This window comes from Saccopteryx bilineata, chromosome 3 (assembly GCF_036850765.1).
Source record: "Saccopteryx bilineata isolate mSacBil1 chromosome 3, mSacBil1_pri_phased_curated, whole genome shotgun sequence".
Taxonomy (NCBI): domain Eukaryota; kingdom Metazoa; phylum Chordata; class Mammalia; order Chiroptera; family Emballonuridae; genus Saccopteryx; species Saccopteryx bilineata.
In genome coordinates, this window is record NC_089492.1 from 90,131,679 (window position 1) to 90,156,018 (window position 24,340).

General features: G+C 43.8%; 1 protein-coding gene and 1 pseudogene across 10 annotated transcripts in view; both read left to right on the forward strand.

Moving 5' to 3' along the window:
- Nucleotides 1–2,712: 2,712 nt before the first annotated feature.
- The window catches only part of BIRC6 (baculoviral IAP repeat containing 6), a 247,818-nt gene continuing 226,190 nt past the window's right edge, over nucleotides 2,713–24,340 (forward strand). For 5 of the 10 annotated variants that reach the window (XM_066266860.1, XM_066266867.1, XM_066266862.1 and 2 more), the window contains exon 1: nucleotides 2,726–3,156. In XM_066266860.1, the coding sequence (XP_066122957.1) occupies nucleotides 2,832–3,156 (325 nt within the window). In that variant the 5' untranslated portion in view covers nucleotides 2,726–2,831. Of the gene's footprint in view, nucleotides 3,157–24,340 lie in introns of all 10 variants that reach the window. The other 5 variants (XM_066266863.1, XM_066266865.1, XM_066266866.1 and 2 more) reach the window with 2 other exon arrangements.
- Nucleotides 23,291–23,390, forward strand: LOC136332528 (U2 spliceosomal RNA; annotated as a pseudogene).

Here is a 24,340-nt window from a genome sequence, read left to right on the forward strand (position 1 = left end):
GTCCAAGCTGGTGAGCTTTGCTCAAACCAGATGAGCCTGTGCTCAAGCCGGCGACCTCGGGGTCTTGAACCTGGGTCCTTGGCATCCCAGTCCGACGCTCTATCCACTGCGCCACCGCCTGGTCAGGCCAAAAAAAGACCTGATTAGGTCTTTAATTAAGAAACACACATGTATACTTTACCAATGCATAACAAAATATATGAAATAAAAGAAAAAAGTGTTATTTAGTACTGTATTCTTACCTTGGAGACAGATGAGTGCGGCTAACAGAGGTGAATGGCAGAGGAGGAGGGAGGGAGGAAGGGATGCAGGCACTGTATAGACACGTAACCTAAAACTGCACTTTCTTAACACTACATGTAAACTAAAACTGCATTTTCTTTACTTTAAACAAAACTAAAACTGCACTCTTTACTTAAAATGAAACCACAAAAACTTAATTGTAAAAAAAATGCACTTTTTTTTTTTTTTTCATTTTTCTGAAGCTGGAAACAGGGAGAGACAGTCAGACAGACTCCCGCATGCGCCCAACCGGGATCCACCCGGCACGCCCACCAGGGGCGACGCTCTGCCCACCAGGGGGCGATGCTCTTCCCATCCTGGGCATCGCCATGTTGCGACCAGAGCCACTCTAGCTCCTGAGGCAGAGGCCACAGAGCCATCCCCAGCGCCCGGGCCATCTTTGCTCCAATGGAGCCTCGGCTGCGGGAGGGGAAGAGAGAGACAGAGAGGAAAGCGTGGCGGAGGGGTGGAGAAGCAAATGGGCGCTTCTCCTGTATGCCCTGGCCGGGAATCGAACCCGGGTCCTCCACACGCTAGGCAGACGCTCTACCGCTGAGCCAACCGGCCAGGGCAAAAAATGCATTTTCTTTACTTTAAACTTAACTTAAGCTTAACATTACATATTTTTCATTTAATCATCACCTGTTTTTGCCTTTTTGGCTGCACTTTTGGCACTTTCACTTGCAGGACTTTTGAATAAAAATCTATCCAAAGAGGTTTTCTTTTGCCTGCCTTTTAAAATGTTATGGAAATGTAACAAACAAGTGTCATTAAAAAGTACTGGGAAAAAAAGAGTGCTGAAGCGGCAGCTTCTTGAATCATGACTCGTATCTCAGAATTTTGCTCGGATCTCAAACAAAAACACAGACCGAGTTGCAGCTCATATCTTAAAAAAGTATGTTGGGGCCCTGGCCGGTTGGCTCAGTGGTAGAGTGTCGGCTTGGTGTGTGGGAGTCCTGGGTCCGATTCCCGGCCAGGGCACACAGGAGAAGCGCCCATCTGCTTCTCTACCCCTCCCTCTCTCCTTCCTCTCTGTCTCTCTCTTCCCCTCCCGCAGCCAGGGCTCCATTGGAGCAGAGATGGCCCGGGAGCTGAGGATGGCTCTGTGGCTTCTGCCTCAGGCGCTAGAATGGCTCTGGTCACAACAGAGCAAGGCCCCAGATGGGTGGAACATCACCCCCTGGTGGGCATGCCAGGTGGATCACTGTCAGGCACATGCAGGAGTCTAACTGCCTCCCCATTTCCAACCTCAGAAAAATACAAAAAAAAAAAAAAAAAAAGTATGTTAGTGTGCTCGTATCTGAAAATCACTGTAGTTGGAATAATCCATGAAGATTTCTTGAAGGATATCTGTAGGAATGGGGGAATGCAATGAAATTTCATTACTTTTATTGAACACCTACTGTATGTCAGATGTTATTCTACACATTTTACAAATGATTATTCTCACAATAGCACTTTGAATTTTAAGGAAAAGAGAATGAGGCTTTCCAAGATAACATAATCCCAAAATATAGTTTTGTATCTTGATTGCACTGATAAAATGACATAGAACTAAACACATATCACATAATATAAATGTTAAATCTGTTTTTGTAAAATTATGTATTATGTGTTGGGGCAAACTGGGTAAGCTGTCCTCTGTTCTATCTTCGAGAAATACTGATCAGGTATTTTATGGAATATCCTTCAATTTGGGTCTATCCAATGTTTTTCGCATAGATAGGGGTTGTGCGTTTTGGGGAGGCAGACCACAGAAGTCTGTACTATATTCCCAATTATTAATCTAATAATTATTTCAAAATTAAAAGTAAAAAAAATGTAGTTATTCTCCAAAGGCGATGATTGATAAATTTACTTGACTCGAGTCCCCACAACACCCCCACACACCTATTAACAATTCACATAATTCTAGTTGTTTGGAATGTGAATAGAAAAACTAGACTTAATTATATGCTCCCAGCACCTCTTATCTGGCACTTTTGTTCAACAAAAAGATTCGGTGACGGGGGAAGGGGCGTTGTAACAGGAACGGGTTTGAGGAGGTCGTTAGGTTTCTCCAAACCCAGACCAGAGGTTTTTCAGACTGTTTATTCTCTAATTAGAGCCGTGGTCCAACCTGGAGGTCCCCTTACGGCCACAGCCAGTGCCAGGAACTGTGCGGGCACAGCTGGAACTGCAGTAAAGGGTCTCAGGGCGTTTCAGGTGGCCCGGGACCCGGTCGCGCCCAGCGGAAACACATAAAAGCCCAACCTCCCCTTGCCAGGAGTCCCACGCTGGGTGGAGCTCAGGCAGCGGCCACTCCCAGGCCTCAAAGAATCTGGGACGTTGCGGACGCCGAGCTAGCCAGACCAGCGGCGCGTGGCACGCGCGAGCCCTCCCGCGCATGCTCCATCCCTCCGCCTCTCGCCCCCGGCCCGCCTCTCTTGCCCCCTCCTCAGGCAGCCTCCCCAAGCTTGCCCCTCCGGGCGCGCGTCCGACGTCCCGCGTGCGTGCCGGCGCTTGACTTCACTTCCGGTTAACGCGCTCCGCTTGCCCCCTGGCCCCGGATGGTGACTGGCGGTGGTGGTGCACCTCCCGGGACTGTCACTGAGCCGCTTCCCAGTGTGATTGTGCTGAGCGCAGGCCGGAAGATGGCGGCTGCGGCTGCGGCGGCCTCGGGCCTGGGCTGCTCCTCGGCGGCGGGGGCGGGAGCGGCCGGGGTCTCGGAGTGGCTGGTGCTGAGGGACGGCTGCATGCGCTGCGACGCGGAGGGGCTGCACAGCCTTTCCTACCACCCGGCGCTCAACGCCATACTGGCGGTCACCAGTCGCGGGACCATCAAAGTCATCGACGGCACTTCGGGGGCCACCCTGCAGGCCTCGGCGCTCAGTGGTGAGTGTGCGGCACGCCGGGCCGGGGCTGGGTCCGCTGCGGGAGGAGCCGGGCCCGCAGGATGCCGGGGAAGGAAGCCGCCCAGCCCCGGGGCTCGGCCTCCGGGGGAGGGAAGCAGCGTAACGGGAGCTTGGTGGCGGGAGGGCAGGGCTGGGGGCTCAGGCCTGGCTGTGCAGGGGGGCCCGGAAGAAGATGGAAGAGGTCCGTGGGACTTGGCTTTTTCTGTGCGGCAGCCGGGAAGGAAAGACTGGCGAGTTAGGGAGTGGTGGGAGTTGCCTTTCGGGCCTTGAACGTCCGGTGTAGGTTGGTCCTCTGGGAGAGGTGAGGAGGCCTCGGGTCTCGGTCCTGGAGAAACCAGACCTCCGGGTAGGTTCTGGAGAATGTGTCGGTATTGCCTTCACCCTGCTGAGAGGGAGAAAAGGTCGAAGGGTTGGTCCCGAAGAGAGGCTAGTGGCCGAAGGCGAGCGTCCGAGCCGGCACCCAAGCTCTCCCTTCTTGAGGATCAAAGTGGCTCCCCGGCTGTTCCTGAGACCTGCAGGTGTTGGGATGTGTCGCGGGCTTCGCGCCCCGGGTGGGAGTGGGAATGGGGTCGGGGTGGGGTTCTTGGAGTGGGGGTAGAGAAGGAAGTAGGCGGGTTAGCAGCCTGAACAGTTCCGTCGACGACTTTAGGACTCTGGCGAACTCCGTAGAAGACTAGACCTTCTCCCCTAACTCTGGACTCCCAACTTCTACCCCCCAGTGTGACGAGTAACTCAGAACCTGCGTTGTATGAAATGTAGATTTCTTTTGGTTCGTAATGAGGTGAAACTTCACACCCTCTCTAGTTGTTCTACCGTAGTGAGCAGAAAGTTGGGATTTGGAGGTATGTCTGAGTCTCAGCGAAGGAGAGCAGTTCGGGGTGGTGTACACCTTGGTCCAGGGACGGACTTTTAGTCTGCACCAGGTGACCGCTCAGTGAGCTGGAGTGGAGTGTTTTGGAATTGCCCTGGCTGAGATGACATTTCAGTTGTGGGTTAATGAGTGACTTAATTTAGATTTATAAGTTGAGATTGAAAAGTGAGGATATATGAGTGAGTTAGACTTATGCACAGATTTATAATATATACGACTGCATTTAGCCAAGTGGGAGTAGTTACGTGGTCTGCCAATTCACTTATATTTTAACATAGACAAATTAGGAAAGGTCGTTATTTTAGTTTACTGTGTAATAAGAACTTAAGTAACTGGCAATTTAGAGATATAAAGATAAAATAAGATTTAATTTTTGTTGATATCAGAGTTGTGAAAGAAATGGACTGTTTAGCTATGGAATATAAACATGTGACATATCTAAGATATGTCTAAGAGAAAACTTTGTGTTGTAGGCTTGTAAGTTTTCCTTTCTTGGCTTAGGGAGCAGGAGGGATGTCCTAGATGTAGCAATGAGCAGTTACTGCACCTTGGACATAACAGCTTGTATAGGGAGATAATCATTAGTAATTAGATAGCCTCCTAAACTAAAAAATATTTCAAATTGAAGAAGATATAAAGAATAATTATGATGTATCTCCCACTCAATTTATGAAATAAAACAGAGTTGAAGCTTCCTCTGTGTCCCTTCCTCACCTCCCTCTTCCATGAACATTGTCTTAAATTTGGTTTTATCATTTTCATACATGTCTTGATGCTTTTTAGTATATGCTTGTATCTTTTAATTTTTGTTTCTTGAGAGAGCAAGACAGACAGACAGGAAGGGAGATGAGACGCATCAACTCATAGTTGTAGCACTCTTAGTTGTTCGTCTGTCAGTACTCATATGTGCCTTGGTTGGGGCTCCAGCCGAGCCAGTGACCCCTTGCTCAAGCCAGTGACCCCTTGCTCAAGCCAGTGACCTTGGGTTCAAGCCAGTGACCTTGGGTTCAAGCCAGCGACCATGGGAGTATGTCTATAATCCCGTGCTAAAGCTAGTGAGCCTGCAGTCAAGGGGGATGAGCCCTGGAGACCTCAGGGTTTTGAACCTAGGCCTTCAGAAGTCCCAGGTCATTGCTCTATCTCCACTGTGCTACCACCTGAGGCTATGCTTGCATCTTTGAACAATATCCAATATTGTCTTTAATAATTTTAAACTTTGAGTACCTGGTAAGTGGTATCATAGTATATGTATATGGATATTTATAAAAAGCCATATTAACAAAAATCTTAAAATGTTTTCTATAGAAGAGAAGTTTCACTGAATTTTTTTTTTACATGGACAGAGAGTCAGAGAGAGGGATAGATAGGGACAGACAGACAGGAACGGAGAGAGATGAGAAGCATCAATCATTAGTTTTTCGTTGAACACCTTAGTTGTTCATTGATTGCTTTCTCATATGTGCCTTGACCGTGGGCCTTCAGCAGACTGAATAACCCCTTGCTCGAGCCAGCGACCTTGGGTCCAAGCTGGTGAGCTTTTGCTCAAATCAGATGAGCCCGTGCTCAAGCTGGCGACCTTGGGGTCTTGAACCTGGGTCCTCTGCATCCCAGTCTGACGCTCTATCCACTGCGCCACCACCTGGTCAGGCATTTCACGGAATTTTATATCAGGAAGCCTTATTTAAATATGCTAGAATTTGTTATAAGTGGTTGGGGAAATTGAACATATGTGCATGTGCCTGTTCATAAAAGGGGGAAAAAGTCACTCTAATGGTAGATTATTAAAGGGGAGGGTTATAAGTGCATAATATAAGTGTAAAGGTAGATGCATAAAACCTAGCACTGATTCGGGATGATTTAATTGGGATTTGTTGATTAGAAAAGTATGGGATTGGATACAATGGCAGCTGCCCCTACATTGAGCATGGAATATGTAATTTAAAAGATATAGGACTTGTGTAAACAAAATATTACAGAAAAGTTTGAAACGGACAATGGGCAAATTGTGAAATGTTTTTATATGTGAAAAGTGCAGTTTTTAAATAATTACCAGAAGTTGTATAGGGTCATGTGTATGTCATCTATTAGATGATTTTGGAGAGAGTGCTGCATCTTGTGTTGCCTTGAATCTGTAGGTATTTAGTAGGCTTGTTTGTTTATTTATTTATTTTTACTTATTTATTTTATTGTGACAGAGACAGAGAAAGGGACAGATAGGGACTGACAGAGAGAGATGAAAAGCATCAATTCTTCGTTGCTGCTCCTTAGTTGTTCATTGATTGCTTTCTCATATGTGCCTTGACTGGGTGGGGGTGGCAGCAGAGCAAGTGACCGTTGGCTCAAGCTGGTGAGCCTTGCTTAAACCAGATGAGCCAGCACTCAAGCTGGCGACCTCGGGGCCTTGAACCTGGGTCCTCCGCATCCCAGTCCGACTATCCACTGTGCCACTGCCTGGTCAGGCAGTAAGGTTTATTTTTAATGATTAATAGAGGAAGGCAGTCCTATAAATAGAGTGGGGAAGAAGGTGCCAGTCGTGATGATGGTCCTAACATGACCCCTCTTTCCAATTTATGGTCAATGACCTACCTTCTTTTCTATGCCAGAGGAAAGACATCTTTGTTTGAGGGAAAAAGAATGGTGTAACCTAAACCATATAGTTTTATTGAGTGATAAGATAGTGTGTCTGATGGATGGGTTCAGTTTATAGTGTTATAGGTAGCCTATTAATATAGATTGGAAATTGAAAGATGAAAGCAGAACTTATTTGTGTGTTTATTCATTTGGGTGGCAAAACGGTGAATTTTTAACTGTGTCTACTGGAATATATCTTGAAATTATCTGTATCTGACATAAAATGTTTATGAATATGTTTTCATTAGTTTAATGAGCTATATGTATATAATATGTTGGTTAGGCAAGTATTTATTTACTCCCTGTTAGTGATTAAGAGTTAAGATTTCTGCCCTGGCCAGGTAGTTCAGTTGGTTAGATTGTTAACCCCATTTGCCAAAGTTGCAGGTTTGGTTCCTGATTGGGGCACATACAAGAATCAAGCAGTGAATGCATAAGTGGGTTGAACAGTAAAGCAATGCTTCTCTTTCTCTCTCAAATCAATTTTAAAAACATTAAAAAACAAACAGTTAAGAGTTCTGATTCCTTGGCTTGACATTAGTAACCTCCATGATCTGTCCTCTACCAGTGCCTCTAGTCTTGCCTCCCTCTTTCAGTTGGTGGAACTGGTTCATATAATTTCCTGTCGTTACTCTGATACTTTTGTCCTTTCTTGGAATGCACCAACTCCCTCTGGACAATTAGATCTTACCCATTTTTCAAGATCAAGAGCAATCCTAACTTCTCCACTGAACCCCTAAGTACATATTTCCCTGTTAATGTCTGTATTAGTAATTTGGCAGCTTACTATTTGTGTTATGTTTTCTATTTTGAGCTATTTAAGTTTCATTTTAACCTGACCAGGTGGTGGTGCAGTGGATAGAGCGTCAGACTGGGATGCAGAGGACCCAGGTTCGAGACCTCGAGGTCGCCAGCTTGAGTGCGGGCTCATCTGGTTTGAGCAAGGCTCACCAGCTTGGATCCAAGGTTGCTGGCTCGAGCAAGGGGTTACTCAGTCTGCTGAAGGCCCACGGTCAAGGCACATATGAGAAAGCAATCAATGAACAACTAAGGTGTCACAATGAAAAACTAATGATTGATGCTTCTCATCTTTCTCCGTTCCTGTCTATCTGACTCTCTCTCTGTCTCTGTAAAAAAAAAAGTTCCATTTTATTTATCTTCTTGTGAATATGTGATGTCTATTTATATGTCAAACTTTTTGTGAAAGAAACCTTGTCTAGCCTGACCAGGCGGTCATGCAGTGGATACAGCATCAACCTGGGACGCGGAGGACCCAGATTCTGAAAACCTAAGGTTGCTAGCTTGAGTGCAGGTTCATCCATCTTGAGTGCGGGCTCACCTGCTTGAGCACAGGGTTTCTGGCTTGAGCATCCGATCATAGACCCGACCCCATGATCACTGGCTTGAGCCCAAAGATCTCTGGCTTGAAGCTCTTGGTCGCTGGCTTGAGGTAGTGGTCACCGGCTAGCTGGAGGCCCCTCTCCCCAATCAATAAGTGCTGCAACAAGTTGATGCTTCTCATCTCTCCCTTCCTGTTTGTTTGTCCCTCCCTCCCTCCCTCTCTTTCTCTCTCTGGGAGGAGGGAAGAAAGAAACTTTTTCTGCTTGTTTATATCTCTTCCTCAGGATGCCTAATACAAAATATTAATATTTTTGATTTGGTGTAAACTAATGAGTATGGTAAGTGGATGCTTACTTACATACTAACTGCTAAATAAAAATCTTCTTTAGCTTTTTTTTCCTTTTTAAAAAAGTTTATTGATTTTAGCTTCACCTGTGGTGGTGCAGTGGATAAAGCATTGAACTGGAATGCTGAAGTTGCAGGTTCAAAACCTGAACTTGCCCAGTCAAAGCACATATGAGAGTTGATGCTTTGTGCTTCTTCCCCACTTCTCTCTCTCTCTTCCTCTCTAAAATGAATAAAGTCTTAAAAATTTTAAAAAAAATTTTATTGATTTTAGAGGGGAAGGGAGGCAGGGAGGGGCAGAGAGAGAGACAAAGGAAGAGAAAGAGGGAGAGAGAGGAAAACATCAATTTGTTGGTTAAGCCTTGTATGTGCTTTGACTGGAAATTGAACCCACAATCTTGGTATCAAAATGACACTAACCAACTGAGCTGCCTGGCCAGGGCTTCTTAAATAGGTTTTTTTTTTTAGGCAAGAGGAGGGGAGATGGGCAGACTCCCACATGTGCCCTGACTGGGATCCACCTGGCAACCCCACCTGAGGCCGATGCTTGAGTACTGAGCTATTTTTAGTGCCTGAGGTTGATACGCTGTAAGGGAGCTATCCCCAGTTCCCAGGGCCATGCTTGAATCAATCGAGCCACTGGCTGTGGGAAGGGAAGAGGGAGTGAAGAGGGAGATGGAGGGGTGGAGAAGCAGATGGTTGCTTCTCCTGTGTGCCCTGACTGAGATTGAACCTAGGACGTCCATATGCTGGGCTGACGCTCTAGCCACTGAACCACCCACCAGGGCCTTCAATAGATTTTTTTCAAGAGCAATTTTGAATTCATAGTAAAACTGAGCAGAAGTAGCAGGTTCCCATATTCCCCCTGACCCCATGCATGCACACACAACCCTCTTCACTGTTACTATCTGGTACCACAATGGTGCGTTTGTTAGAATCAATGAATGTGCATTAATACATCATTATTCATCCAAAGTCCATAGTTTACATTAGGTTTCACTTTTGGGGTTGTACATTCTATGGGTTCTAACAAATATATCCAACATGTCATACAGAAAAGTTTTCACTGTTCTAAAAGTCCTCCTTGCTCTCCCTGTTCACCCCTTCCTCTCCCATTGCTGTGGCAACCACTGATCTTTTCACTGTCTCTGTAGTTTTACCTTTTCTAAAATGGTAAATATTTGGACTCATACAGTATAGTATGTAGCCTTTTCAGTTTGGTTCTTTCACTTAGTAATAATGAATTTACATTTCCTCCGTGTCTTTTCATGGCTTAATAGTTAACATCTTTTTAGTGCTGAAAAATATTCTATCGTCTGGATGTACTACAGATTTTTTTTTTGGATGTACCACAGTTTATCTAATATTCACCTACTGAAGGACATCTTGGTTGCTTCCAGGTTGTGGCAGTTATGATTAAGCTGCTGTAAATATTTGTTTGCAGGATTTTGAGTGGACATAATTATTTCATTTGTGTAAATACCAAGGAGCATGACTGCTGGATCATATGGTAGGCTTGTGTTTAGTTTAGTAAGAAAACTGCCAAACTGTTTTCCAAAGCTGCTGTACTATTTTGCATTCCAGCAGCAGTGAATGAGAATTTCTGTTGCTCCACATCCTCATCAGCATTTGCTGTTTTCCAGTGTTTTGAATTGTGGCCATTTTAAGAGGTGTGTAGTGCTATCTCATTGTTTTAATTTGCAGTTCCCTAATATGATGTTGAACATCTTTTTATATGCTTATTTGTAGACTTTGAATTTAAAAAAATAAAAATAACTACATATACCACGTGACCATTTATTTATATTACTAGGTATGTCCCTCTCTTTAGCTCTTTGTTCCTGCAATTTTGCAGTAATGAGCCTGGTTTTGGAGACAAGGTGGCTTGGAGTAAAGCCCTAGTTTCTGTTTGTTTTTTTGTTTTCCCCAATTTAACTCTGTAGCCTTGACCAAATTACTTAACATTTCTGTTCCAGTGTTCCCTTTTGCAAAATGGAATGATAATCGTACCAATAGTGAGGATTGTAATATGCAGCTCTTGAAAATTTAGTGTTAATACATCTAAAGTGCTTAGAACAGTGGGTTTAATGTTCAAACAGTTTAATGTTCAACAGTGTTTAATGACTTAAGGAAAGAAATAATCATGCTAATTATGCTAAGGTCTGGTAAGAATGAATCTTCTATCTGAAATTGAAGAAGGAAAAAGTAATTTGTGTTGGTTTGCTGACGTACCACATTCATATAACTTTTATTACAGTTTATTATAATTGTTCTATTTTATTTCTAGTTATTGTTGCTAATTTTTTTCTGTGCCTAATTTACAAATTATACTGTATCATAAGTATGTATGCATAGGAAAAAGCAGTATACATAGGGTTAGGTACTGTCTGTGCTTTCAGGCATCAGTTGGGTATCTTAGAATGTATTCCTCTGCATAAGGGGGAACTACTATACAAGACAGTATGGTGAGTAGCTTTTGTTGTAAAAGGCCGGGAAGCAAGAGGGAGATACTGATTTCAGTTGTGTTAATTTTGAGGTTTGAAAGACATCCAAGTAGAGACTTACAGAAGGCATTTGAAAATTCAGGGTTGATGCTTCAAGATTTGGGAATATAGATTGGGAAGGCACTGGCATTTATAGAAAAAGCCTCATCAGTGGTTAAAGATACTGGCTCTGGTACAAGACTGAGTTCCAATCTGTGATTCACCACATAGTAGCTGTGCCCTGAGGTAAGGTGCTTAACTTCTCTCTGCACTTCAAAATTAATACCTTACTCACTGGGTTATTGGAAAGATTAAGCAAACTCATATGTGTAGACACTGCATGACACATCTACCAGAGCATTCAATAAAATTTTGTATTGGTGCTTTTAATTACATTGTCCAGTTCAACAAGTGTCATTTGAAGTAATAAGAATAGTTAAAAAATTTATTTTTGTTTTTTTTTTGAGAGAGAGAGGAGAGTGATGAGAAGCATCAACTTGCAGTTGCTTGACTTTAGTTGTTCATTGATTTCTTCTCATATGTGCCTTGACCAGGGGGCTCAAGGTGAGCCACTGACTCCTTGCTCAAGCCTGTAATCTTTGGGCTCAAGTCAGCGACCCCGCAGTCAAGCTGGCAAGCCTGTGCTCAAGCTGACCTTGAAGTTTCGAACTGGGGACCACAGCATTCTAGGTCAGTGCTTTATCCACTGTGCCACCACCTGTAGTCTGAGGTAACAAGAGAATTTGAAATCTGCTCTCCCCAAAATGCAGAGGTGATACCTCAAGCCTTGGCCTGGTTGCTCAGTTGGTTAGAGCATCATCCTGATACACCAGGGTTGCCAATTAGATCTTCAGTCAGGGCACATACAAGAATCAACCAAATGGTCCTGGACAGATCGATGGCTCTGTTGATTAGATCATCATCCTGAAACAGGTTTCCAGTTTGATTCCTGGTCAGGGCACATACAGGGACAGATTGATGTCCTGTGTCTCTCTAAAAATATTATAAAGTAAATGTTAATAAAGTAAATGTTAAAAAAAAAAAAAGAATACCAATGAATGCACAAATAAATGGAACAACAAATTGATGGTTTTCTCTCTTTCTCCCCCTCTTCTTTCCCCTCCTCTCCCATGCCGCCCTCTCCCTCCCTCCCTCCCTCCGTTCTCCCTCTCCCTCCCTCCCTTCTCCCTCTCCCTCCCCCCTTCTCCCTCTCCCTCCTTTCTCTTTCCCTCTCCCCCCTCTTCCTCCTTCTTCCCTCCCCCTTTCCTCTCCCCCTCTCCCCCTTCCATCTTCTCTCCCTTTCCTCTCCTCCCCTCCTCCTTCCCTGCCCCTTCCCTCTCCTCCCCTTTCTTTTCTTCCCCTTCCCTCTTCCCTTCCTCCCCCACCCTCTTCCCTTCCTCCTTCCCTCCCTCCCTCTCTCCCTCTCTCTGTCCCTCTCTCTCAAATCAATAATGAAAAAAAGAGGTGACACTTCAACTGAGACTTGAAAGAAAAGGAGTTAGAGGGAACAGCATGAGCAAGTGTAGAGATGTGAATTCGGTAATAAGTTACAAGCAGTTTGGCATTACAATGTAAAGCATGAAGAAAGGGGTGATGGGATATAGCATAAGGATCTTGGGCTTAGTTGTCCTGACCCTTAGCTCCCATATTTTAAAGTAGTACAAGAACTCCCAGTTTACGTAAAAAGTCTAGGGCCCTGTTAACATAGGAGCTACATTTTTTAAATTTTTTATTTATTTTTTATTTTTTTATTTTTATTTTTTTACAGAGACAGAGAGTGAGTCAGAGAGAGGGATAGACAGGGAGAGGGATAGACAGGGACAGACGGGAACGGAGAGAGATGAGAAGCATCAATCATTAGTTTTTCATTGCACGTTGCAACACCTTAGTTGTTCATTGATTGCTTTCTCATATGTGCCTTGACCGCGGGCCTTCAGCAGACCGAGTAACCCCTTGCTGGAGCCAGCGACGTTGAGTTCAAGCTGATGACCTCGGGGTCTCGAACCTGGGTCTTCCGCATCCCAGTCCAATGCTCTATCCACTGCGCCATCGCCTGGTCAGGCAGGAGCTACATTTTTAATATCAGTTAACACGACAACTCCCTTCTGGCTGGCTTAGCTTTGAGGTTTTAATGGGAACAAGTCCATTAATACTCTTCCATCTGTCCTTCAACTTCACAAATGTTGTTACCATCTCCCCTCTTGTTCTTGTCTTTGTGGTTTGGTTAATGTCCTCTTTATCTCTTCCTTGTCTTTGCATTGGGAGCTTGGGAGGGAGCAGAGGTAAATTTGTGTGTATTACCATGTCTTTGTTTAACTGAAGATCTGTAGTTGTAACACTGTACTTAGGAATGTTGGCTATAGCTGTAGATAGTATATAAACCAGGGGTCGGAACTTTTTTGGCTGAGAGAGCCATGAACGCCACATATTTTAAAATGTAATTCCATGAGAGCCATACAGCGACCTGTGTATGTTACTCATTATCCAATAAAAATTTGGTGTTGTCCTGGAGGACAGCTGTGATTGGCTCCAGCCACCTATAACCATGAACATGAGCGGTAGGAAATGGATAGATTGTAATACACGAGAATGTTTTATATTTTTAACGTTATTATTATTTTTATTAAAGATTTGTCTGCGAGCCAGATGCAGCCATCAAAAGAGCCACATCTGGCTCACGAGCCATAGGTTCCCGACCCCTGATATTAACAATAATAGATTTCTGTAATAAGGTAGGTAAGAACAGTGGTGAGGTGGGTGGGAGATATCCCTCTGGTATGTACCTACTGCTCACAACCTTATGCCTTTTGTGCCTTTGGCAAGAAACCTTCTCTGACTTACTATCTTTAAATGGACTAGTAATTCTTTCCCAGAATTTTTTACTATCTGATAAGAAAATGAAGGGAGAAATTCTTTGCAAATTTTAGAACTTTAAAAATTTGTGGTATACAGAAAACTCAAGATAAACTCCTTGGTTATAGAAGAGGAGATAAGAGAGGTACAAATAACAAAAAGGAAGAAGTATAGAGAGGAGATATTGGATATACAAATAACAAAGGGAATAAAGTAATTGCTATATAAAACAATTTGTGACAAGGGCAGTGCTCCTAAAAAGAACTAACTCGTTCTAGTTTGAGTTGTCAAGTCAGGAATATGTTTTAGAGGAGGTAAATATTATGCTTATTTTAAGAGGAAATGATAGATATTTATTTGTGATTTTTTTCTTCTACTATTTGATTTATGGAGTAGGGGGGAGAGAGAAGACTGGGGAGATGGCACAGGACAGTGGTTCTCAGCCTTGGTTGCTCATTATAATCATCAGGGGAGCTTTTTTTTTTTTTTTTTTCCTTTTTTTACAGGGACAGAGAGAGTCAGAGAGAGGGATAGATAGGGACAGATAGACAGGAACGGAGAGAGATGAGAAGCATCAATCATCAGTTTTTCGTTGTGCCACCTTAGTTGTTCATTGATTGCTTTCTCATATGTGCCTTGACCGTGGGCCTTCAGCAGACCGAGTAACCCCTTGCTCGAGCCAGCGACCTTGGGTCCAAGCTGGTGAGCTTTTTGCTCAAACCAGATGAGTCTACGCTCAAGCTGGAGACCTCGGGGTCTCGAACCTGAGTCCTTCCGCATCCCAGTCTGACGCTCTATCCACTGCGCCACTGCCTGGTCGGGCTATCAGGGGAGCTTTTAAAAAATACTCTGAGCTCTCATAGTCTGACTTAAGTGGTCTGGAGTGGAGCCTAGGCATACTTTTTTTTCCTTGAGCATGCTAGGCGATTCTAATATGCAGCTGAGTTTACAGGTTCACACTTTAACAAGAACCCCTGACAGTTACATTTACAATACCTGATATGCTTGGGTTTTGTTAGAGGTTTTGTTTGAACTATTGTAAGTAATAACTGTTTTGTCTTAAAATATTTTTTTGTAAGAAAAACTTCCCATGTTACTTTTCTGCTAATAAAACCTCATTATATTTTATACTGTATTTAGTGAATATATAATGAAATAATGCTTTTAAGAGCAGGGATATATGAAAGGATATATCAACAATTTCTGTTTTTTCCGTTCCTACTGTAATTCAGTTTTGGTTGATTTATTTTATTTTTTATTTATTAATTTTTTTTTTCCACTGAGTGCTCTGATACCTTTCCATAAAAATACCACTATGGCCTAGGACAGTGACCTCATACTGAGGGCAGAAGGAGAAGAGGAGAAAAGGGGTGAGGGAGGGCAGAGATGGCTGGGGGTTATCTGTATTAATTTTTTTTTTTAATTTATTTATTCATTTTAGAGAGGAGAGGGAGAGACAGAGGGAGAGAGAGGAGAGACAGAGAGAGAAGGGGGGAGGAGCTGGAAGCATCAACTCCCATATGTGCCTTGACCAGGCAAGCCCAGGGTTTCGAACCGGCGACCTCAGAATTCCCAGGTTGATGCTTTATCCACTGCGCCACCACAGGTCAGGCGGTTATCTGTATTAGATCACTAGTTTCATACCTAAAATGTCTTAGTTACATGTTGTATTAAAAAATATGATAACTCTGCATTTTACCACTTCTAGTTTATTTTAATATATTAGAAAGTTCTTCAACACTATAGAAAATAATTTATTCATAAACATTTTTTGTCAATCATTGGTGATACAGCAGTTAACGAAGTCCTTTCTTTCCTAGAGCTCATGGTTTAATGAGAAGAGATGTAGCACATGCACACACACTCACACAAACCATGTCAGTTGGTGATAAATACTGTAAGAAATTAGAGCTGGTTCAAAATGATGGTGGATAAACTGGTGCTGTGTGGTCTGGCAGGTCTCTAAGGTGGCACTCGATTGAGGAGTGAGCCCAGGGATGTGAGATGGCAGGGTCCCTGTCCAGGAGAGGTTTCTAATGACCTGTTACTGTAGTATGCAAAACAGCTAGATAGAGTCTCATCATGTTTAAATGGACTTTGACTGTGACTGACTTAAAATGTAGGTTATGTGAGGAATAATTCTGTATCTTTTGGTAAATGTCTTTGATGCTTACTTAGATGTTGATTCTCCTTCCTCCAACAACTCTGTGCTTACATTACATTTTATCCATTTGTTACACTTTATTCCTTTATTCTTGGCCCTAGCCACTGAACTTTCCCATACTTACTTTGTTTTGCAACAAGTTCTGTTTTACAGGAATACTCATGTAGTCATTAATATAATACAACTTTTGTTAAGTGATTTTACTTTTTGGTTACTTTAGTTCTATTTTACACACTTCATAAAAACCTTACATTGCCCTGGCCGGTTGGCTCAGTGGTAGAGCATTGGCCTGGCGTGCAGGAGTCTGGGTTCGATTCCCGGCCAGGGCGCACAGGAGAAGCACCCATCTGCTTCTCCACCCCTCCCCCTCTCCTTCCTCTCTGTCTTTCTCTTCCCCTCCCGCAGCTGAGGCTCCATTGGAGCAAAGTTGGCCCGGGCGCTGAGGGTGACTCCATGGCCTCTGCCTCAGGCACTAGAATGGCTCTGGTCGCAACAGAGCAACACTCCAGATGGGCAGAGCATTGCCCCCGGTGGGCATACCAGGTGGATCCCTGTCGGGCGCATGTGGGAGTCTGTCTGACTGCCTTCCCGTTTCCAACTTCAGAAAAATAAAACAAACAAACAAACAAAAAAACCTTACATTAATTTTGCACCCTCTTTTTTTTGTTTGTGACAGAGACAGAGACAGAGAGAGGGATAGATAGGGACAGACAGAAAGAGAGAGAGAGATGAGAAGCATCAGTTTTTTGTTGTGACTCCTTATTTGTTCATTGATTACTTTCTCATATGTGCCTTGACCTGGGGGGCTACAGCAGACCAAGTGACCCTTTGCTCAAGCCAGCGACCTTGGGCTCAAGCTGGTGAGCTGTGTTTAAACCAGATGAGTCTGCACTCAAGCCAGCGACTTCCGAGTTTCGAACCTGGGTCCTCTGCATCCCATTCTGATGCTCTATCCACTGCGCCACCTCCTGGTCAGGCTGTACCTTCTTTCTTGACCTTGATGTTTGTAGATAGTATGTGATAATAGACTATTTTAAAAATGGAAATTGATGTTACCTTTGTGGAAATGGAATTTTACATTTTGTTATGTCAATTTGCAGAGATAATGTATATATTTCTGATGAGACTTTCACAAGTGGTGTAGTACTTCACACAGATAGTGCATTGTTAAAGAGCTGACTTTCTTAAATTGGGTATTAGAAATGATAACTGATTTTTTTTTCTTTTTTGTATTTTTTTCCGAAGCCAGAAACAGGGAGGCAGTCAGACAGACTCCCACATGCGCCCAACCGGGATCCACCCGGCACGCCCACCAGGGGGCGATGCTCTGCCCATCTGGGGCGTTGCTCTGTTGCGACCAGAGCCATTCTAGTGCCTGAGGCAGAGGCCACAGAGCCATCCTCAGCGCCCGGGCCAACTCTGCTGCAATGGAGCCTTGGCTGTGGGAGGGGAAGAGAGAGACAGAGAGGAAGGAGAGGGGGAGGGGTGGAGAAGCAGATGGGCGCTTCTCCTGTGTGCCCTGGCCAGGAATCAAACCTGGGACTCCTGCACGCTAGGCCGACACTCTACCATTGAGCCAACCAGCCAGGGCCATGATAACTGATTTTAAAAAACACAGTTTCCTTCTTTTGAGGGGGTGAAAAAAAATTATTTTTTGTTGTTGTTGTTACTACTGGTTGAAGGCCACAAAGAATGGAAGTGGATTTGCTGTGATTTAAGGTAGGACTGTGTGGTGGAGGCAGGGCTCAGAGACTCAGGTCCTGGGGGTTCTGCCTCCTCCAGCTCAGTTTGGGGAGCCCTGAGAGTAATCTCCTCCTGCTCTCAGGACCCCCAAAAATATTTTTTTAAGGGAGAAGAGGGCAGATAGACTCCCGCTCTGACCAGGATCCACCTGGCAATCTCTGTCTGGGGTTGATGCTCTGCCCATCTGGGGCCATGCTTGCAACTGAGCTATTTTTAGTGCCTGAGACGGAGGCTCCACAAGCCATCCTGTGTGTAGGGCCAATGTGCTTGAATTGAGCCATGGTTGCAGGAGGAGGAGGTGGAGAAGGAGGAGGGGAGAGAAAGAGAGAGAGAGAGAGAGAGAGAGGAGGAGAGGAGGGGAGTGGTGGGAGGGAAAAGCCGATGGTCATTTCTCTTGTATGCCCTGACCAGGCATCAAACCTGGTACATCCATATACCAGGTTTGAGCCACTGAGCCAACTGGCCAGGGTCTGAAAATTTTTATTTTACTTACCTTATTGTAGAACATCAGAGAGGAAAGGGAAAGAGTATTTATCCATGATTTCATTACCTGGAGATGGCCTATGTTAGCATTTAGTGTGTAACAATTTTTTTGTTTTTTTTCTATTGTTTAATATATTTGTATAAAATTTAGATTGTAATAATATAGCATTTTATGAACTACTTGTCCTCCTTTACTTATTTAATAGTGTATTGTGAATGTTTTCCCATGTCTTTATTCTTTTATATATTTTAAAATAAATTTTAATGACTAGACCATAAAATGGCTTGTTTTTTTTTTGTACTCATAATACATGCATAGATTCTTGTAGCTACTACCAAAATCAGGATGTAGAGTAGTTGAAATGCCTGAAAAAGTTCCCCTTTTTTAGTTACCACCCCCACTAGCCTTTAGCAGTCCTTAATCTGTTCCCCATACTACTAGATTTGTCTTTTCTAGAATGTCATTGAAATGGAATTTTCCAGTATGTAAGTTTTTAAAAAATTATTTTTTAGTGACAGCGATGTACAGTGCTATCAGTTTCATGTGTACAACCCAGTCATTAGACACGTACTGTATATAACTTACAAAGTGATCCTCTGTAAATCTAGTACCCATCTGACACTATACATATCGTATTTCCCCGTGTATAAGACGCACCCTTTCCCGAAAAAAAAAAAAAGGGGTCTAAAAACTGGGTGCTTCTTATACGGTGGTTGCAGATTTTTTAAATTGCATTTCCCACTTTTTTGCCCTTGTTGTCTTTGTGCTTATTGATGGACATCTAGGTTGCTTCCATATTTTTGCTACTATAAATAATACTGCAGCGAACAAATGGATATACATGTCTTTTCAATTTGGAGTTTTGGTTTCTTTGGATAAATACCACCCTCCAGAAGTGGAATTGTTGGGTTCTTTTTTGGGTCTTGTTATAGCCTTTGTTTTAAAGCCTATTTTGTCTGGTATAATCATTGCTACCCCAGCTGTTTTTTTGTGTTATTTCTATTTCAATGAAATGTCTTTTCCATCTTTTTCCTTTCAGTTTTTTTGTGTCTTTCCATCTGAAGTGAGTCTCTTGTATATAACATATGTAAGGGTCTTGTTTTGTTATTCATTCAGCCAATATATGTCTTTTGATTGAAGCAGTTAATCCATTTGCATTTAAAGTAATTGTTGATAGATATGTATTTATTGCCATTTTATTTATTTTTTTAATTTATTTTTTCTTCTTAAAGAAGATGCTTTAATATTTCTTGTAATACTGGTTTGGTGATGAACTCCTTTAGCTTTTCTTGTCTGGGAAGCTCTTTATCTATGTTTCAATTGTAAATGATAGCTTTGCAGGGTAGAGTAATCTTGGTTGTCAGTCCTTGCTTTTTATCACTTTGAGTATTTCTTGCCAATCCCTTCAGGCCTGTAAAGTTTCTGTTGAGAAATCAGCTGACAGTCTTATGGGAGCTCTGCTTTTCTCTTGCTGCTTTTAAGATTATCTCTTTGTCTTTAATCTTTGGCATTTTAATTATGTGTCTTGTGTGGACTTCTTTGGGTTAATCTTGTTTGGGATTTTATGCACTTTCTGGACTTGTGTGTCTATTTCCTTCACCAGGTTAGGGAAGTATTCTATCTTTATTTCTTTAATTAAGATTTCAATTTCTTACTCTCTCCTCCTTTTGTCATCCCTGTGTGAATGTTGATACACTTGAAGTTGTCCCAGAGGCTTCTTAAACCTTTTTGGGGGGATTCTTTTCATTTTGCTGTTCTGGTTGGGTGTTTTGTGCTTCCTTATCTTCCGAATCACTGATTTGACCCTTTGCTTCATCTACTCTACTGTTTAGTCACTGTCATGTAGTCTTCATTTCAGTTAGTGTATTCTTTATTTCTGACTTGTTCTTTTTTGTTTTCTACATTGTGTTTTCTCTTTATTGAAGTTCTCACTAAGTACATCTGCTTTCTCCCTAAGTTCATTGAGCATTCTTATAATCACTGTTTTGAACTCTGCATCTGGTAGATTGGTTGTCTCCATTTTATTAAGTTCTGTTTCTGAAGTTTTTTCTGTTCTTTCATTTGGAACATGAATTTTTGTCTCCTTGTTTTGGCTGCCTCCCTGTGTTTCTGTGTATTTGGTAGAGCTAGGTAGAGCTACTATGTCTCCCAGTCTTGGTAGACTGGTCTTATGTAGTTGGTGTCCTGTAGGGCTCTATGGTACAGCCTTCTGGTCACCCACGCTGAGCAGTCAGGGTGCTTTCCCCATGTGGACTGTGTGCACCTGTCTGTCGTAGTAGATTCTTGATTGCTGTTGGCATATCAGTAGGAGGGATTTAACCCCAGGCCGATCAGCTGCATGGATTGGCTGCAACTACAGTGCACGATCTGCTGTTCAGGGGCCAACTCTATGAAGCAGGACTCCCTTCGGTGGGGCTCTGATCCTGATGAGTTTGCCCCTTGAATGTGTCAGTTGTGGTGGTGGTTTAGTGGTGCTCCTGCCTGGTCTGAGGCTGTCCATTGGGTGTGCTGGATATTTGCCCTTTGGGGAGATGTAGGTTAAGATCAGCAGCTCCCTGTTCCTGCTTGGGGCCACCTGGTTTTGTTGTAGGAAAGTGACCCAATGGAGGATAGACACTCAGATAACTTTTTATAAGAGGAAAAGAGAATTTATTAAAAAGCTAGCGGAGCACGTGGGGCTTGTGGCTCCAAAGACACGTGCTTCCCGAAATTAGATTTCTTACACCTTATATACCCTTTATAGGACACAAGTTTACATACAAGGGTCTCATGATCTCTTTGTCTAGAGGTTCACACATCAATCACATGATTTCAGGATGGGAGGAGGTTTAAATGATGTCAGAGAATAAGCATTGGAAATCACCCATTAAGGTCTTAAAACTTTTAAGTAAAGGGGAGAGGAAGGGGCTATTTAGATCTCCCTTCCCTTCTGTGTTCCCCATTGCTTTTCTTCCTCCTCAGTGAATAGAATGGGGAGTGTGTGACTCTGATTTTGTTCTTCCTTCTTTTAAACTTTCTAGTATGAAAACCTCTCCATTAGCAAAATAATAGCCCTTCCCAAGCAGGAAGGCAATCCATAACTTCACTGACCATTTTTAGCTGGTGTTGCCTAGCCCTCATTGTTAAATCACACACAAGTATAAAAATCATATTTACAAAATTATTTGGCAAACATTTTACCCCTTTTGCTTGCTTTGATATCTACACCACAGGCATTCCAATGCAGAGAATGAAGTACATTATAGTAACAGTACAAGTCATACAATTACAAAGGTGTCCTTTACAAAATCTCTCTGAACACGTGGCCTAAAACATAAAATGTCCTTGAAGCTTCTTGGTTCAGACCGGGCTTCCTTCCTTAGTTTGAGCTACATAGCTATCTGCCAATGGCTGGTTCTTGTCCTGGGCGTGGAGGTACTCGGGGGAGGCCAAGCTGTGAACTGAGGCCAGCTGCCCCTAGTGCAAGACTAGCACCACTTAGCAAGAAGTACAAGGCATGCTGAGGTCAAATGCTGCTTGTTTGGTGTTGGTGAACCTTTGAGAAATTTTAGGTAAATCTGTACCATGGACTTTGACCGTTTGTATGGAAAAGCCACTGGATATGGCTCCTTTGGTCCCCTAAACTGCGTTGGCTGGGTCCCAGGGAACCACCAGGGCAAGGCAAACGGTATGAACCAGCTTGATGGAGACTCAGATATGGTGCCCACTTGCCAGCACTGTGAGAGGAGGTCTCAGCAAAGGAACAACGGCCTCTGCCGGCACTTACATCTGAGAGAAAGCTGCCCCAATGAACCTTGTCTCAAAGTCAGACAATTCAGTTCTTCCCAGTACAGTGCCTTTTAAGCTGCTGTCCCAATACTGACACTCAGAGCAACTGAACAAGCATGTTTATGCATAGTCCTTTAAGGAATGCCTGAGACTCCAGCCACCCTCCATCTTACTGAGCCACAATCTCTTGATTTTTGTTGTTGTTGTGTTTTTCCGAAGTTAGAAGGGGGGAGGCAGTCAGACAGACTCCCACATGCATCCAACTTGGAACCACCCAGCATGCCAACAAGGGGTAATGCTCTGCCCATTTGGGGCATTGCTCTGCCCATCTGGGGCATTGTTCCTTTGCGGCCAGAGCCATTCTAGCACCTGAGGCGGAGGCCATGGAGCCATCCTCAGTGCCCTGGTCAACTTTGCTACAGTAGAGCCTTGGCTGCAGGAGAAGAGAGAGATAGAGAGGAAGGACTGGGGGAAGGGTGGAGAAGCAGATAGGCACTTCTGTGTGCCATGACCGGAATCAAACCTGGGACTTCCACATGCTGGGCCAGTGCTCTACTGCTGAGCCAACTGGCCAGGACCATTTTCTTGATTTTCATAGCCAGAAGTTATGGGGACTTCTCTTACTGGCGCTGGAACCTTGGGCTGGAGGGCTTGGTGTTGGGTTGGGACCCACACTCCTCATGGAGATCTCTGTATTGCGGAGATGTCTCCTGATTTTTAGCCACTGGCACATGTAGGTTTGAGACCAACCCGTTCCGTGTCTGTACCTCCTTCTGCCAGTCTCAGTGTGACTTCTTTATATCTTTAGTTATAGGACTTCTGTTCAGTTAGATTTCATGCTGTTCTGAGTGATGGTGGTTGTATATAATTTTGATGTGGTTGACGGAGGATTTGAGTACCGTGTTTACCTATGCTGCCATCTTGAATGGAATAGTAGGCCACTTTTTTTTTTTTTTTTTCTTTCTGAAGCTGGAAACAGGGAGAGACAGTCAGACAGACTCCCGCATGCGCCCGACCGGGATCCACCCGGCACGCCCACCAGGGGCGATGCTCTGCCCACCAGGGGGCGATGCTCTGCCCATCCTGGGCGTCGCCATATTGCGACCAGAGCCACTCTAGCGCCTGAGGCAGAGGCCACAGAGCCATCCCCAGCGCCCGGGCCATCTTTGCTCCAATGGAGCCTTGGCTGCGGGAGGGGAAGAGAGAGACAGAGAGGAAAGCGCGGCGGAGGGGTGGAGAAGCAAATGGGCGCTTCTCCTGTGTGCCCTGGCCGGGAATCGAACCCGGGTCCTCCGCACGCTAGGCCGATGCTCTACCGCTGAGCCAACCGGCCAGGGCCAGTAGGCCACTTTTTAATACTGATTTCTTGCACTTAGCATAATACCTTTGAGATTAACTCAAGTTGTTGCCATATATCAATAGTTCATTCCTATCGCTTCTTGGCCTTTTGGTTAAGATCAAGTGTAGTATCTGTTCTTATTAGTTTAATAGTTCGTTCGTTTTTATTGTTAAATAGTATTTTATATCATCTTTGTTTAGCTGGTCAATCTTTAAATGACATTTGGATATTACCATTTTTTGATGATTATGAATAGAGCTACTATAAGCACTTAAGTACTGATTTTTGTGTGAATGTAAGTTTTTTTTGTCTCTAGGGTAAATATGTAGAAATGTGATTACAGGGCCATTTGGTAAGTATATGTTTAACTTTATAGGAAATGTTCCAAGTAGTGTGGCTGTATTATTATGCATTTTCATTAGAAATGTATGAGTTCCACTTCCTCTACATCCTTGTCAGTACTTAGTATTATGTATTGTTAGGAAGTCAACATTAACCAAAGCAGTTTACAGATTCAATGCACGCTTTATCAAAACCTGCATGACATTCTTTTGCAGAAATAGAAAAATGCATCCTAAAATTTATATGGAATCTCAAAGGTCCCCACACAGACAAAGCATTCTTGAAAAATAACAAAGTTGTATGACTCACACTTCCGGATTTCAAAACTTACTACAATGCTACAGTCATCAAAATAATGTGGTATTGGCATAGACAGATACAGTCTGATGGAGTAGAGGACACAATAATAAACACTTACATGTATGGTCAAATGATTTTTGATAGGGAGGCCAAGATCATTCAGGGGAAAAAGGAGAGTCTCTCTCTTTTTTTTTTTTCTCTTGTATTTTTCTGAAGCCAGAAACGGGGAGAGACAGCCAGACAGACTCTCGTGTGCGCCCGACCGGGATCCACCCAGCACGCCCACCAGGGGCACGCTCTGCCCACCAGGGGGCGATGCTCTGCCCCTCCGGGGGGTCGCTCTGTTGCGACCAGAGCCACTCCAGTGCCTGGGGCAGAGGCCAAGGAGCCATCACCAGCGCCCGGGCCATCTCTGCTCCAATGGAGCCTCGGCTGCGGGAGGGGAAGAGAGAGACAGAGAGGAAGGAGAGGGGGAGGGGTGGAGAAGCAGATGGGCGCCT